General features: G+C 41.4%; 3 protein-coding genes across 4 annotated transcripts in view; 2 read left to right on the plus strand and 1 right to left on the minus strand.

The window, feature by feature from the left end:
• Positions 1–234: 234 nt before the first annotated feature.
• On the minus strand, positions 235–7278 carry MRPL47 (mitochondrial ribosomal protein L47). Of its 2 annotated transcripts, none has more exons than XM_062582817.1 (7): positions 7064–7278; positions 6171–6316; positions 5525–5585; positions 4689–4785; positions 2844–2974; positions 1360–1455; positions 235–504 (listed from the first exon to the last, which is right to left on the minus strand). In XM_062582817.1, the coding sequence occupies exons 1-7, from the start codon at positions 7270–7272 to the stop codon at positions 387–389; spliced, it is 858 nt and encodes a 285-aa protein (XP_062438801.1). In that variant the 5' UTR covers positions 7273–7278; the 3' UTR covers positions 235–386. The 2 variants fall into 2 exon arrangements, with proteins under 2 accessions (XP_062438801.1, XP_062438802.1); XM_062582818.1 differs by having other exon boundaries at positions 7027–7223.
• A 283-nt stretch (positions 7279–7561) lies between these two features.
• NDUFB5 (NADH:ubiquinone oxidoreductase subunit B5) lies at positions 7562–11997 on the plus strand. Its single transcript, XM_062582820.1, has 5 exons — positions 7562–7912; positions 8793–8859; positions 9657–9718; positions 10782–10888; positions 11774–11997. Exons 1-5 carry the CDS (start codon positions 7859–7861, stop codon positions 11892–11894), a joined length of 411 nt encoding a protein of 136 aa, XP_062438804.1. The 5' UTR covers positions 7562–7858; the 3' UTR covers positions 11895–11997.
• Positions 11998–14943: 2946 nt separating this feature from the next.
• Positions 14944–15904, plus strand: part of USP13 (ubiquitin specific peptidase 13) — a 54550-nt gene continuing 53589 nt past the window's right edge. The window contains exon 1 of the mRNA XM_062582505.1: positions 14944–15112. Coding sequence (XP_062438489.1) covers positions 14954–15112 — 159 coding nt within the window. The 5' untranslated portion in view covers positions 14944–14953. The remainder of the gene's footprint in view (positions 15113–15904) is intronic.

Genomic DNA, 15904 nt, shown 5'->3' on the forward strand with positions numbered 1-15904 from the left:
CAACTTCAGGCATGTAGCTGATAAGAGCTGGAAATAGTCATGTGCCCTTTAGAAGGTCTCCTGTTTTCTGTCTCGTTTTAATGCATAGTTGTTTAAATGGGGTAAATAATCCCTATGTTTTATGCTTCATCAGGCAGGCAGTTGCTGCTTCTTACTGTTAATGATGTATGCTTTACTTTCACTTTTAATTTTTCAGTTTTCCAACAAGTTTAGAAACAACCATTAGAATTGCTCTTTAATTCCAGATGACAATTTAATTTTGGTCAGATTTGTGAGATAATAAAAAGATAGTCTCAGGAAAGTGCAGTCAACTTGTTCACTGGTTTCAGAACTTCATTTCAGTCTAGTCACAGTCAAACAAGCAGCTGCTGTGCTCTTCCAGGAGCTCACTGGCTCTGAGACTTCACGGCAAGGTGAGGGAACTTCACTTCTAAAAGCTTCTGCTGCTTCTTCTCTAGATTTTGCCTTCTTGCCCTTCTACATAAGCTTTTTTCGATTCTGAGCCTGAAATGAAGACAGTGTCGTTAGCTTCTAGATAGCTTTTTTTTAAAAAAGCTAGTTTACTTTATCCACATAAAGTGTGATCTACTTCAATTTTTGCCAGACTGAGCTTACTAAAGATAGTATTTACTTATCAGATATGCTATCAGATGTTCCACATGAAAGGGTCTGGAAAGAGGACTTCAAACTAGGCTTGACACAGATTAAAGAGTCAGTGATAAATGGCTGCAGTCACACTAGATGAACACGAGGAAACAGGGAAAAAAAAAGAGAGAGGAAGCAGAGAGTAAAGTCCTGAAGGCTGAATGAGGAAAAGGGTATCATCAAGGGAGAGCTGGGGGAGTCTGAGGCAAGGTAAGAGATCATTTTGTGGGGAGAGAACTGGGGAAGGTTGTAGGAGTGAAACCACTCTTTACCCCGATCAAATAAAAGCTCCTAGTGACTGCTCATTTCACAGTTAATTTGCTTTTGGTAAGCAGAAATGGGTTTTGCCTGCAAAATAGAATAATCATCTCATTTTGAATGCTATAGGAGTTACAAGCTTTGGGAAGATCTGAAGTACTTCCCACGTAAAATGACTTTTATAGTACCAACGTGATAGCTAGACCCCATAACAAAGATGAGAACGGGGAGGAAAAAAAAAAAAGCAAATCTCCCAGATCTTTAACCTCTGTCCCTTTTGTTTAACTTTTGAACCCTTTGGCAAGTTTTCTAGGAAACGGGCATTGTGATTATCAAAAAGCCTTGTTTTCAGTCTACTAGCTGTAAAAACTGTTGTTATTTTTTCTTTGCAAAGTGGAAGGAAGATGAGGGAGGAACAGATCAGAAAATTTTCAATGTCAAAAAAAGTCTTTTTACCTGATGAAGTGATTTACATGAGGTAAGTAATAGAATTTCCTTTTTTTGTATTTTTTGTTCAAGTACCATGGTATTGGCCACTCCTTGTAAGTGTACCTGTTAAAGATAAATGAAACTGATTACACAGCATGTATGTCACACATTCATTCTTTGAGTCTACCAGACTTCTCCTTGGTTACTGTTGGAAGATGAAGTGGTATGATCAGCAGGTCACGCAATTCGTATTTGGGCATTTTCTGTGTTACGCTGTTGGCTTGATTTGTGACTCCATACATCTCATCTGTAGTTCAGTGTCTTTCTGGAAAAAGTAACCACACTTTAAAAACCACAGACCTTTGAAGAGATTGCGCATCATGGATAAAATTCTTTATTTTAGAAGTTAATCCTTCAAAAGAAATTTTCAAAAGTTGTGAGCAGACTGATCTGTGAAGAGACCTCTGTTTCTACTTCAATGCCCCTGTTTAAGTGTCATGTCAAGTTACAAACTGCTTGAGCAACGGAAGACTTTCCCACTAAATATAAGACTCCATTATTTCTGTCTGGGATTTCCCGTGCATATGGGCTGCACAGATGGCTTGTACAGACTTACCTAGTCTCCAGTGCACCCACACTGCCAGACCCACTATCTGTGTACTGCAGAGTGTCTGCATATGCTTTAGAGACCATTTTGTGTGGTGCTCACACATCCACCCTCTTCTTTAACTAGGGGCTGAACTTCCAAATAAATAGCCAAATCCTTCCTTGTGGGCACAGTTTCCAAGTGAAGAGAGATGTGCAGAAGCCTTATCTACAGCAATATAGATCTAGCGGTTGGTGTATTTGGGAGTCTATTAATTTGTACTTTATGGATAAACAAAGCATTCAAAATTCATCATTACAATACTGCATGACCTTTTGTCATCTACATTTTTAATGCAGGGCAGAATTGTGCGAGGACTGCTTCACATGCCAATGCAGTGAGGGTAAAACACTGTTAGTAATGAAACAGCAGTTCCTGCCAGGGACCTCAGTGTCATCACCAGAAACAACATATTGAAAGTATCTGGACATTAAATGGTTTTAAGGCAAGAAGTTAAGACTATTGGGAAATTCCAACGTATCCTTATGTATCATCTCATTCAGTACTGTGGGAGATGCAGTCACAACAGTTGTCCCTCAGTACACAGACAGTGCCTTAAACCAGGAACCTCCAAGATGGTTCAAGTTGAACAGGACTCTGTGGTTCAGATTATAGAATCACTGCAGTAACAGACATTCAATATAGAAACTGTATTATTTTCATGGAACTGGCTTTGTTATTTTTAAGACAGGAATTTAGTCACAAAAGTGTTTACAAACAGTTACAGCAATGTAACACATCAAAAAGCACCTGAAAGCTGACTAGTAAGCATGCTTCCTTCTACATGCATCCTTTCATGATTAGATCAGAAGGATCTTTTTTCTTGTAAACTTCAACCATATAAAACAAAAATTATTTTCCATACCAGTAGGTGCGTCCTAAGAAGTCTTGTCTCCACTCTCCAGGTACTGGTTTTTCCTGGCCAGTTTGTAAAAGCCTCAATGCATCTTCTCTTTCTCTGACAACCAAATCTATATTTTTCATAGATTTTTCCACCTGAAAATAGGAAATTGTTTTCTAAGTTATTAGTTTCAGGATGGGCCAACAAAATACAATCTATCTCAAGTGAAGATCTTTTAGACAAAATTTAGGAGAAAGACATAGATAAAATAGACTACAAGTTCCATCATGAGTAACTTCACATTTGTGGACCAAGCGAAACAGTTTAGTAAGGCCCATGCAGTATACTACAGCACCATATACTAGAATACTACAGAATAGGAGTTTCAATAAGCTGTCTAGGTTACAAGTACAACACAGATGAAATAACTGTCAGTCTGAATAGTCATTAAAGACTAACCGGCTAAGACTCAAAGCCAGCTACAATGCTGATGCTTGAAGGATGGAAAGCTCTGAGGCAGGAGAGGAAAGGAGCAGGAGAAACAAAGAGAAGATACGCTATCTGTATTTCAGTCAGATGGTCCATGATGGCTACGTGTTATTTTAGTTTGTACTTTGCAGTGTGGTTACAGTCTCTGTGTTTGTTAGTTGATTAGAAAGCTGCATTGACCAAATTATGACATCCAAGTTGAAGGTTTTTAGGCAAGTCTGTCTCATAAGATTACTATAATACATATTACACACGGCAACACATTAAGCCCTCTAGGAAGCTGGCAGAGCTCATTCTAATAAGCTGATTGCTGTATTTTGTCTCAGTGCAATCATAGTATTTAACTGTTGCTTATCTTCTTACTGGCTGCCTGTTCTTTTTTGCTTCTGACCTCAAAACACAGATCTGACTTATGAAGTGTTGGAACCTTTTATTTTTTTTTAATCCCTCTTAATACAAGTACTACCATGATTCATAGCTGCTAAACACGAGTGGTGCAGGTGGTACTAAACAAAAAGTACTGCTCGGGATGGAAATCACAGAAGAGTTGAGAAACAGTATTATCATAAATAATAACAACACACAGTGGGAGATCTAGAGGAGAGTTTTATCTTAGATCTTCCAAAAGTACAGTAACAAACAGACAAAAATAAGAGGCCAAATAAATTCATACATGACTCGGAAGACATAAAAATCATGCAGATGCGTGTTATGGTAAATAGAACCACACGATTAACCAGAGAAAGAAATTCAGAAGAAAAGTGTAAATTTCAGGTTTTACCAAAATGAATTTGCAAAAATAACAAGATATCTGACAATGTATGTCCAAACAGATTATTTAACAGTGTATTCAGAATGGAGATTTACAGATGTGAGACATCAACATAGAAATGACAGTGGATAAGTAAATTAAGTTTTCAATTGTAAAGACAGAGAAGGAAGAATTTAATAAGTCAGTGTCAGAATCATGATAATGCAAAAGGCAGGATGACAAAAGAGGGGACAGCAAAGAACCAAAGAATAAAAGTTTGGAGAAGACAAAAAAAAAAAAAATCAGAGCCAAAAAGCCAGCAATAGTTGGAAACTGAAAAAAATGTGAAAGATAAGAATACTGAAAAGGTTGCAAATTGAACAAGAAGTGTTTCTAGAAATCCTCAAGGGCAGTTTCAGGGAATGAAGGCAGTAGAATATTTCACTCAGTCATATATAACAAGTAAAAATGCCTTTCCCATGGTGTGTTGCTTGAGCATAACACTACTTCACGCTCATACTCGGAACAGGATAACTTTAAAAATGGTCTTTAACAAGCTTGCAAAGGTTTCACCTTCCACTCAGCTATTCTATGTAGAGTTACATTTTTAGCTTATATGAAAAAGTTACCTTTTCTAATCGTTCTGGACTTGGCATTGGCCTGTGTTGTCGCTTTGATTCTTGTTCTAAAGTTAAAAGCATGTTTTTTTCCTTCAGTAGGACATACCTAGATCAAAAAGCATAGCAGTACTTCAAAAATAATTTCTACATTCATCGGCAATTATTCACTCACTAACCTGCTCGACAAGGCACAGTTATCCAGCCTATAATCCCATATCGTATACCTGTTAGTTTCATAGAGAGAGACAAAAAGATCCTGACAAACTGGAGAGAGTCTGACAGAGCTAGGGAGGGGAGAGGAGGGCTGTTACAGAGAAAACAGAGCCAGACTCTTCTTACAGGCGCACAGCAAAAGAACAAGGCACAGCAGTCATAACTTGCAATAGGAGAACCAACTCGCTAGAACAACCTCTCTGCCTAGAGAGGTGGTGCAATCTCCAGCCTCAGAGATTTTCAAAACTTGAATAGACAGAATCTGGAGCAAGCTGATCTACTTTTTAGTGGTTAGCCTGTCTGAAACAGAAGGTTGGACTAGATGAGCTCCAGAGGTCCCTTCTAAACAATTTTTTTCTGCGCTTTGAAGAACGCCAAAGGTCAGGATTCAACAGTATCAAACTTGACTTCTTTGTACCAGACCTGAACCCTTTGTACTGGGCACACGCTACCACCTGCAATACAGCTTTCATATTCTGACCAGTATTAGAATTTGGGCTGCTCCAAGACCAAAGCAGATTTAAGCACATGGTGCTATATAGCAGATTAAATTCACTAATGCAGTCACATTTTCATTAAATCTGCAGAGATGCTTTAAAAGACGAGTAGCTGCTTCACTGAAGCTTACTTACCAAAGCTTGTGCAGATCTTCACTACTCTTGCCTCTCAGCTGCTTTATATTCCATGCATCTCCTGTAAAAGTTATCAAAAAAGTATCAGTCTAACTGAATTTAGCTGCTTTTTCTGAAAAAAGTATACTTCCTTTGCAGACCCAGCTAATTCAACAAATAGGATTGTTAACTAATTAAAAATACTATCTCTTGAAAAACTATCCCTATGTACATCTGCTTTGAATATACAAGTACATTCACTGCAATGAACCTGTTGTTCATCTGAGTTTGTAAGAGGATAAAGATGGGAAAGCTACGGGACAAATCCATACACTGAAGCAAAAAGACAAGGTTGTTCAAATATACAGTTGAAAAAGAAACTAAGAATGTTTCTTTTGTGTGCTAGTATCACATAAGAGCAAGGCAGGTGATTTACAGCCAAGTATTTTGCTGCATAATAGTTACTTGCTTGTATAAACACACACACACAAAAAAGACAAAGTTAAAAAGCATTAAGATGTGTTAGCACATAAATATATACACAAGTAAACATGTACATAAAAGAAGTTTCACGTAGTTATGAATACTCTTATAACTCAAAAAAGTCGTATTTCAGCTGAGCACAAGTGGTTCAAAGACACAATCAGAAAAGCTATATGTAGCTCACCGGACTTTACTGTTTTTTCTCCCCAGTTTTGAGGATCATCAAAAAACTCCTCCAGGCCTTTCCGAGCAGAAGTAGTGTGCAGAAGCTTAAAACGGTGGAGGGGCTCAACTTTTGCTAGGTTCTTCTGGAATAGGTTCAATGTTAGCCTACAAAACATATAAAGTGAAAGATATATATGATAGAAAAAATAATATTCAGCTAAATGAAAATATTTCTCTATTCTCTACCTTCTCTAAAGGCAGATATCATCCTAGATTAAAAAAAAGGCAGAATTCATGGCAAAAGACATAGATTCAGTTATTCACGAAAATATGGCATCTCTGTGTTTGTTGGTTCTTTTACCCCTTCCCTTATCTCGCTTATCTAAATGTATTCACAGAAAAAAAATGAAAAAAAACTAAAAAATATTTGACTAATTTTGAGCAACACAACACAGGAACACCCTCCTATGGTGACTCAAACTAAACATCAAAAACAGTAAAACCGTGGTATAAATACACAAAAAAGAATAAATGCTACAAGCAAAAACACAAGGACTGCAAAGCAGCAATGCAAACAGGGAAATTCTTTAACATTAAGCATACGCGATACCTTACACTCAGAACTACTCATCAAAATTCAAAAATCAACACCGCTTTTGGAAACGAAATCAGCTGGAAAACCCGGCTCCGCGCTCCGCCAGCGGTCGCTTCCCGAGAGCTCCGGGCCGCCCGGCCGGGCCTGCTGTCAAGAGCCCTTCGCCGCCCGCCCGGCCTCTGCTGCGGCCCAGCGCAGCGCGGGTCTAAGCGCCTCCGCGGGCCCCGTCCCCTCTGCCCCGAGAGCGGCCCTGCGCCCCAGGGCTCCCCGCGGCGCCTACCCGGGCAGGCGGCCGGCTGCCGAGACCCGCAACGCACCCCCAAGACGTCCGCACAGCGCGCCCGCGGCCGCCGCCATGACACCCGCCGCCCGCTCCCACAATGCCCAGCGGCTCCCCGCTGGGGCGCCGGAAGGAGGCGGAGCGATCTGCCCGGCCCCAAGATGGCCACCCCTTAGCTTCATTCTCGCCGTGGGGAAGGGCTTCGCTCGGCCTTGCCGCTGTGCCAGTCTCAGCCATGGCGGCCATGAGCCTGCTGTTGCGGGCGGCAGCGGCCTGGGGAGCCCGGCGGGCTGCGGGCGGCGGCCCCCGGCTCCCCTGGCGCGCCGCGGCCGCCCGCCTCCCCGGCACCGTCGGTAGGGCCGCGGCGGCGGGGAGGGGGCAGGCGGGCGTCCCGGCGGCGAGGTGACCTTGGCGGGGCGGAGGGGACGGCGGCGCTGTGAGGGGGCGGGCGGGGGCCCGGGGGGCGCCGCGGCCCTGCGCCGGACGCTCGAGGCAGAGCGGGGCCGGGGCCAGGGCGAGGCGGGCGCTTTGGTGGGCGGCCTGCGGGACCGGCCCGAGGGATGCGGCGGCTCGAGGCCTCGGAAGAAAATCCGCTCGCTTTCGCTTAGGCGATTGCCTGAGCTAATTTCCTCCTAGGAGTATTGATATCCTCGAGAAAAACAGTTCATAATTACCCCAGCACTGCTGAGTGCTTCCCTCCCGCCCCTCCAGCTCTCCCTCCTGCCTGTGTCGTTGACCTTTTCCTGGATACAATCGCTAAAGAGAGAGGGAAAACTGTAATGCTTTGATTTACTTTTCAGCTCCTATACGACATAGCAGCCATGGGAAAAGAATGTTTATTATCAAGGCAACAAGTTTTTATGACTCTCGATTTCTGAACTTACTGGTAAGTTTAAAGCGCGTTAGAGTGACAAACCACTTGCAAATTATCCAGGAATGTCTAAAATATAATTATCTTATGTGCTAGCATCTAAAGTGTGGTTGGCACTAGTCATATAAAGAAGAATTTTCAGTCCTCCCCCTAAACGATTTATTGTCATATGCTCTAAAATCAGGACAAATGAAGCAAAAAGATACAAGATTAGCTAACGGTAAAGATTGTTTGGTACATCAGTTAATGTTGTATTAGTGTTCACATTTGCATAATTTGCAAATGCCTTCTAGGGTTTTTTTTTTTCTCCTTTTTAAACCACGTTGGGTTACTGTACTGCAGAGTTTGCCTTCAGTTACCTAGGCCACTAACACTGGAGATCTAGAGCTAGGAAGCCTGATCTGAGTTAACTGCTGAAAAGGTAGGGTTTGGAAAAAGCCCATTAGAAAGGGTAGCAGCCAACCTGACACTATTTTAGAGTAATTGACTTGTTTTATCTGTCTTCCTCAGTTACCAAAGCTGACGGTGTTTATATTTATGCTGCATTATATTGCATTACAGTGAAATGCTGAAACCAGATATCAAAAGATGCTGGGACAGCATTCAGGGAAAGCATTGCTATCTGCTTTTTCAGAGACTGACCTCTCTGGAAGACTGAACGCTGAACTAAATGGACTCGTGGACTGATACAGCATTACTGTTTCTGTATTTTAGCTTGTTAATTAACTCATTTTAATCAACAGTATAGCTTTACATGCAACATTCCTATCCCACCTGCAAGTCTTAGTGTTACCGGCTATTTTACATTATTTTTAGACTAACTTCATCTTAATTTTGTCAGGCTGCTAAATTTTTCAATCTTTATGTTTTCTTTTTCTTTTTATCCCTTGTGCAGAGATTCTATATATTTTTGACTGGGATACCCGCAGTAGTGTTTGTAACTTATGTGAACATCTTCATTGGTGAGTGCTCTGTCATGCTTAATGTAAGTACACAGTGAAAATTATTAAATGGATAAATGGAAACTGTGCATGCTGGGTAGAAAATCTAGCTCTTCTATGATTTGCTCCTTGGAAGATCATGAAATAGGCCTAACAATTATGGTAATGTTGTATAAATACATAAAAGATATTCCCAGTTTCTTTCTTTCTTATGTAGCTGTTGATTTTTGTAAAACTCTTCTGCATTTTTAAAAACTGGCACATTCAAATGGAGAACAGTCATAATGCTTTTGTGCTAGTTTTTCAAACATTGGTGATGTTGGTGAACAGGTCTGTTGTATTCCAATGAGGAGTCGTCTTATCTGGTTTTACATACTTAGAACGCTGCATACACTGTAGTTATGTGCTGTTAGCTAGCAAAAAAACCCAATTCTGCCTGGCAATCTTTGTTTGAAATATATTACTGTAATAATTACTACTGTATTGATTTAGTTGAGAGATCATAGAAAAACATACTTCCAGGTCATACAGGAAAACATTCCTCCAACTCATATATTTTAAATGGGCATTTTTATGGACTTGATCTTAGTTATTTCTTCTGTATTTCACCCTTTGGTTGTATGGTTTAAAATCTGAGCTAGATGCTTATAGTGTGAAGTGTCTGAAAAAAAATACAAGAGGTCCAGTTGTTCTGAATAGCTCAAATGGAGGGAATATTCTCCATGTGAAGTAGTGTTGGTTTTTTATGTGGAAAGCAGAACTTGTGGTACTTCAAAGATTACTTGTATGAAATGTTTCTCCCCTCCTTTCTCTGTCAGGTGAAGCTGAACTTGCAGAGATTCCTGAAGGTTATGTTCCAGAGTATTGGGAATACTACAAAGTGAGTGTAACTTGTGAAGGGGGGTGTGCTAGGGGTAGCCTTCCTCTTAAGATTAGTTTGGGGAAGAAAAGACGTGGAGTATGGTAATGGGGATAGCGATATCTTTGCAACGGAGTATCAGAGTAGGATGATATCACTTGAACTGTCCAATTATAACTTTGGCAAACTTGCTGTTTTATCTTTATGAAACATGCATATTGCAGTAGGAAATCTATTATATTGACAGAAGTAGATGCAAATGATCTGCAGTTATGTGCAAGTAAACTGCTGAAGCTGTATGCCAAGAATCCTTTTGTAATATTTCTAAATAGTAAGAGCAGTCTGCATGAGTCACAAACAGAATTTCTCTTTACTCTTGGCATCCAGTTTTTGTCTGTTTCGTTTTTTACTCTTGAGCTACAGCTCTTAAGATACTGGAGTTTAAATTGACATCGCTTACTTCAGTGTTATTTGCTAGTGTTGTTTCAAAGTCTAATATCTCTCATGCTTTTTAGTGTAAAATTTGAGATTTTTATAGTCAGAAGACTTGAGGTCATAGTTTTTTTACTTTGTTTTATTTTCTTAAAATGAGTTCCTGGCTTCTTGGTGCAAACTCTTTGGTTTTGCTTGGAAGTAATTGAATTCAGCAGTATTATGACTGTTGTAACTCATGTAATTTTTTGTTCCCAGTGCAATGGCTTCTGTGTGGAAGCAATACTTCAAAACGTTACTGATTTCAGCAACAGGCTTGGAGTCCGCTTCTGTGATTCCAGCAGCAGTTTAAGGAACTTAATTTCAGTAAAACCAAAATACGTTACATCTCTTCCATTAACTTGTGTTTAATTTTGCTACAGAATAGTCTCCTGCAGGTGTTCTTGGCATGAAAATAAGGAAATGAAATGTGAATTTTTAGGACTCTGATTTTATAAAAAGTTGAGTATGTTTTTAAATTTACTATTATGATTTGATTAGCAGTTCTCAGAGCTGATCCCATTTGCAGAGTTGGGAACATGCAATATGATTTATGTATAATGACCTTATACTTGGGAATTATGCAAATAATCTATACTTCTGTATTTGCTAGCACCCTATAAGTCGTTGGATAGCTCGTTACCTTCTTGACCCCCCTGAAAAAAATTATGAGAAAGCCATGGCTCTGCTTGATGTTGAAGCAAAGAAAACTGAGCTGAGGTATGGTATATAGTTGAGATTGAAAGACATACTATAGTTTGTTATCGTATTTTGCTTAAAATGCGGAGGTGGATGTTGACATTATGTACCTGCTTGCTCATGCATCCCTTGACCCTGAGTGCTTGTTGCACTGTCTGGTGTTAAAGTGAAAATTATAGTATCTATGGTGTCTGTTCCTCAATATTAAGATCACAGAACCGGAACAAGCCAAGAGCAGTCTTTTAAAAGAGCGGTACCTCTTCAAAACAGTTCCCATTTGTAAAGTTGTGACTCAGTGTATGTATATCAGGAAATGGACAGCTCTTTGCCTCTGCTGCTGCTTGTAATTAAATTGAGTAGCTGAATAACACAGTTTATCAGGCTGGTCACGTTCTTGTCTGCTGTTCAAAATTTTCTGGGTGGCAGTGACACTGTTGCACTGAGTTCGTTCTATACTTATTTTGAGTAAACTGTGGTAACAGAAGAGCATCCAAGTTTCATGAAACGTTGCTATTGGGACCGAGATAAAATAGGTCCATCTACCATCATGATCAAGTCTGTTTTTTCTTCACCTATTTATTTTTGGCTGAAAGCTATATCTAAAACTGTCGTCCCCCTCACTAAGCAAGAAACTGACAGAGCTCTTGCAAGTAATTTTTTTTACTGTTTTGTGAGGTGCTTTGCTGGAAAAAATAAAAGGGACAGAAGGATGTAGTATTTCGTGTCCTAGTTGAACTCGTTATATTTTGGCATTATCTGTGTTTTGCTAGTATTTGTAAATGTAGATATTCAACTCATTGCTCTTGTCAGCAATGCACTGTTACTGTTAAACATTGATGTTGTCAAAGTAACCCCAGCTTAAGTGTTCATTGACTCTTGCTTTTCTTTCTTTCTTTTTTTCCAAAGGCTGATGGAGATGGAGGCGCGCAGACTGATGAGAGCAAGGGGAGATGGACCTTGGTATCATTATGAAACACCAGATAAAAATCTTACTGACAATTCTATGAAAGCCACACCTGACAATTAAGCAGTCCTAAGACAGTATGCAAGGTTTTAAATGCATACTAACAAGTTGTGACTGAATTATGCATATACATCCCGCTGTTCACTGAATTAAACTTGAAAAATCATTTTCTGTTGATTCCAGTTACTTGAAAGAAGCTGTGTGACAGTTAAGCTGTATAGCTGTTAAACTTAGTGATCAGAGAAAAGGCCTTATGTCAGTTGCTAGCAGTTACTCTTTTTCTCCAGAGCGTCAACATAGAATGGGCTTTTTGACCTAATCTGTGTGAAGCAACTTGATGTTAGTATCCATCATTTCTTGTACTTAAACTTCTAAATGAAAGGCACAAGAAACTGAATGCCTTTTCTTTTAGGATGCCTTGTGACAGATAATTTATGAAAAATGAGCTAAGTAAGAAAAAAGTCTTTAGGTCTTTGGAATATTGTTACTTTGGACAAGTGCTATTTTTCTTGTTACCTAGACTCAAACCAGGCTTTCACTCTGTTCCAAACTTGCATCTTGTTCAAAGTCAGCTGTTGTTTTCCCTGTGTTATCTCAAAGGTGTCTGTCTTTACCTGTTAATACCCTTACTCTCCGATATTGTCAGCCATGCTGCTTCTTCCTTCATTAGTTATTTTATCACCACTTTTAAACTTTTCCTCTTACTTTTAAGATAATTTATGCCTATCTGTTCTCCCATTTTTTCCAGTCACACTTGCTTCTCTACAGGCTGTCTTTAAAAGACTGTTTTTTAAAAAGATAGATAAAACAGATACCATTTTCTGCTGTGTGATTGCAGTCTTTAGTATGTACAAATGTAAGTCTTAAATAACAATCCAAAGATGAAAATTTCAAAACCTTATATATATTAACTGATAGTTAATATAGAGAGACCGTAGAGGGGACTTCAAAGACGAAAAAGGCTTCTTTTCTAAGTAAGGTTAGTTGGAATCAAAAAAGCAAGACAAAAGAGTTTATTCAAAAAGTTGAGTGGAAGTGTGCTATCCAACTGCTGCTAATCAGGAATGAATTAAGAAATACATAATGGAAACGAGGCAAATAAAGATCCAGAATGTTGCATAAACAGAATGCTGAAAAATCATAATTATAATGTAGTAAGACTACAGATGCAAACAAAATGCTTTGGAATTTGGTTAGTATTACAAGCTTTTTTACTTAATTGCAGTTGTTAATTCACATTTCTCTGAAGAGTATTATAGTATTCAAAATCAATTTTGTTAGAATCAGTTTGCAGATGTTAGCGGAAGTTAGGTCTTCACTAAAGATCAAATAAGAACATACTGAAATCTGAAACAGTTATTTAAGAACACTTCAAGAGGAGGCTGCCTACTGTCATGTCTGTAAGAATGGAATTCCTTGATGATTTAATACTATATATGACATCAGTAAATAAGTATTTTCTGGGATAACATTAATTGTTTGAAACTGTATGTGAGGACATTCTTATACATACCAACCATGTATTTTCAAAACTGTTCTAGACCACTATTCTATATTCAAAGTGGTATTATTCTATACCACTTTGAGGGGGAAAAAAAAGTGGTGAATAAATAGGTTACTCACTTATCTTGACAGGCTTTTGCCACTAGAGGGTTATGTTTTCTTTGATTCTAATGGCCATAGTATTCCTGTAGTTTAAACCTATAACCTCTCTTAGAATTTGTGAACCTAAATCACCTGTCTACGTTGAAATTTCCACCTTTATAAAGGAAGTAAGCCCAACTTCTTTAGCAAATCCTAGTCATCTTGTGGTTTCAAATTGCTAAAAACTAATGAATTTTGAGGATTATATTGAGCAATAGTACATAGAATATTTGAAGTAAAGATTGCCTCATTTGCTGTTTCCTATCACTGCCAAACATTAGGAAGACTGTGATTGATTTTGTATTTCTTATTTTATGATTCTCTATAAATTCTGTTCTTGTGCAACTCTAGAACCATTCCATTGAGCTCGTATTTTGCTGTAGGTATTTCAGAGTTCCCAACACTTTTGATTCTGCCTGAAAACTCATTGAGAACAGACTATGCTGGTTAGCTTACACTTACAGCCTGTTCATTGCTGGATATAAACCTGTGATTTTTCAGCTCTATTGTTAATTCAGAACCACTCCTGTAAGGTAAAAATGTGGTCCTAGCAAAGGTCACACGTGTAGATTGCCGTTAAGTGATGTGAACTTTGATTTTTTCAATCGCCTACTTAGAAGTAGTCCATGAACCCCTGGATATAATGTCAACTACAGCTGGAAGGTCACTCATTTAAATTATATGACTTATTTATTATTATTATTTGCTGCTGCTGCTAATCCTGTCAGGCATACCCCATGGTCTATTAGATAGTGTTTGGGGGAAAAAACATTATTTCAATTATTCTTCTACTTTTAATTTTTGCTATTCCTCTACCACTATCGGTGCTCTCTCAAAGCGAGGAGAACCACAAAAAAGTCAAAAGAAAGAAGAAAGAAAGTCGAAAAGAAAAAGAAAACATCATTTAGGCTTAAGGCGCTGTCGCTGGGCACAGGACGTCGGGGCGCAGCTGCTGGCACAGCCCCAGGCGTCCAACGTCCTCTCTCAGGCGGCGCCGTTTAACCCTGCCGGGCGCCGCTTCCCCCGCAGCCCAGCGGCTCCCAGCTCGCCAGCTCTCCCGCTTCGGCCGGGACGGCTCGTGACCCGCGGCGGCGGGAGCTCTGCCTCGTCGCGTTGCCGCAGCGCCGGTCGCGAAAGACCCGCCGGCGCGTGTGGAGAAAAGGCGGTTCCGGGGGAGAGGGGGGAGGGGCGCGGCTGCCCCTCAGCGCCCGGCGCCCCGTAACGGTCGCCCGTGGCTCGCGCGCGGGGCGGGGCCGCCGCAGGCGGGGCGGGGGTCGCTGCCTCGCCCGCCGCCGCCGCTCCCGCTGCCCGCCCTCGCCGGGACCCCGCGGAGCCGCCGCAGCTGGCGCTGCTCCTGCTGCCACTGGAGTAAAAATAGCGTCTGCGCTTCCCTCCCCCCGGCTCCCTGCCCCCGGCCCCGCTGCCCTCCGCCGCCGCTCGCCGTCGGCCGGCCGGAGCGAGCGAGCGAGCGAGCGAGCATGCAGCGGGCCGCGCTCTTCGGCGGCGGCGGCGGCGATGCGCAGATGGCCGCGGGGGACGTGGGCGAGCTGCTCGTCCCCTACATGCCCACGATCCGCGTGCCCAAGTCCGGCGACCGCGTCTACAAGACGGAGTGCGCCTTCTCCTACGACTCGCCCGTGAGTGCAGCGCGGCCGGCGCCCTAAACCCTCCTTGCCCCTTTCCTCAGCCTCCCCTGCCCTCGCCCCCTCCTCGGCCGCCTTCGCCCGCGCCCCCCGCGCCGGGCCGAGGGGCCCCGCGGCCGGGCGTGGCGGCGGCTCCCGGCGGCGCTCGCCGCGCTCGTCGGTTTGCTTGGTTTCTGCTCTTCCTCCTCGGGGTGTTGGAGATGCTCCAGCAGAGGCGGAAATGCGGCGTTCTCCAGGAAACTTTCCTACCGCCCGGGAAATAGTTTCTCCTTGTCGAGGGTGTGCGCGCTCTGCCGGGTGTCACCCGCGTTTTTTAGGTTTGCCCCCGGGGCAGTAAAAAGCAGAAGCTTTTCTCGTTCTCAATCGCGTATTTTTGGCTAGGAAAAAAAAAAAAAAAAAAAAAAAGCCGGTGGTTTCTTTGCTTGCCAACCGCATCACTGCTTATTCTCCTGCTTAAGATCTTTTTAAGGAAGTCTTCAAATAAAAGGTTCAACCTGAAAATCAGTGTGAAAGTCTCCCTGAAATACTTTCCCTCACAGGCTTTCAGTTACACCACTGGACTTCAAAGAAGTTGTGTTTTCCCACTACCTTATTTAGTTTGTTTGTAGCTTATTTACTTCTGATACACAGTAACTTTGTATCATGCTATACTCGTCTTGCAAAGCATCCACCAGCACTGCAGCTGCCTGTATTTTGTTGCAGCTGCGGGGCCTTGCTCATTTTCGACTTTGCTGAAAACAGTGGAAACCTTAATAAGCGAGAAGAGAGGATACTGTGCAAGAAATA

This window comes from Rhea pennata, chromosome 9, assembly GCF_028389875.1.
Source record: "Rhea pennata isolate bPtePen1 chromosome 9, bPtePen1.pri, whole genome shotgun sequence".
Lineage (NCBI taxonomy): Eukaryota > Metazoa > Chordata > Aves > Rheiformes > Rheidae > Rhea > Rhea pennata.

What these genes read in the sequence shown, in the direction of transcription:
- MRPL47 (XM_062582817.1), bottom strand. Translation starts at nt 7,272, where the DNA reads ATGGCCGCCATGGCTGAGACTGGCACAGCGGCAAGGCCGAGCGAAGCC. An exon ending in GAAGATCTGCACAAGCTTTG is followed by an intron (nt 4,786 to 5,524) that starts GTAAGTAAGCTT and finishes TTTTTGATCTAG; the next exon opens with GTATGTCCTACTGAAGGAAA. An exon ending in GTCCAGAACGATTAGAAAAG is followed by an intron (nt 2,975 to 4,688) that starts GTAACTTTTTCA and finishes TCCTATTTTCAG; the next exon opens with GTGGAAAAATCTATGAAAAA.
- NDUFB5 (XM_062582820.1), top strand. Translation starts at nt 7,859, where the DNA reads ATGTTTATTATCAAGGCAACAAGTTTTTATGACTCTCGATTTCTGAAC. An exon ending in AGTATTGGGAATACTACAAA is followed by an intron (nt 9,719 to 10,781) that starts GTGAGTGTAACT and finishes TGTATTTGCTAG; the next exon opens with CACCCTATAAGTCGTTGGAT. An exon ending in GCAAAGAAAACTGAGCTGAG is followed by an intron (nt 10,889 to 11,773) that starts GTATGGTATATA and finishes TTTTTTCCAAAG; the next exon opens with GCTGATGGAGATGGAGGCGC.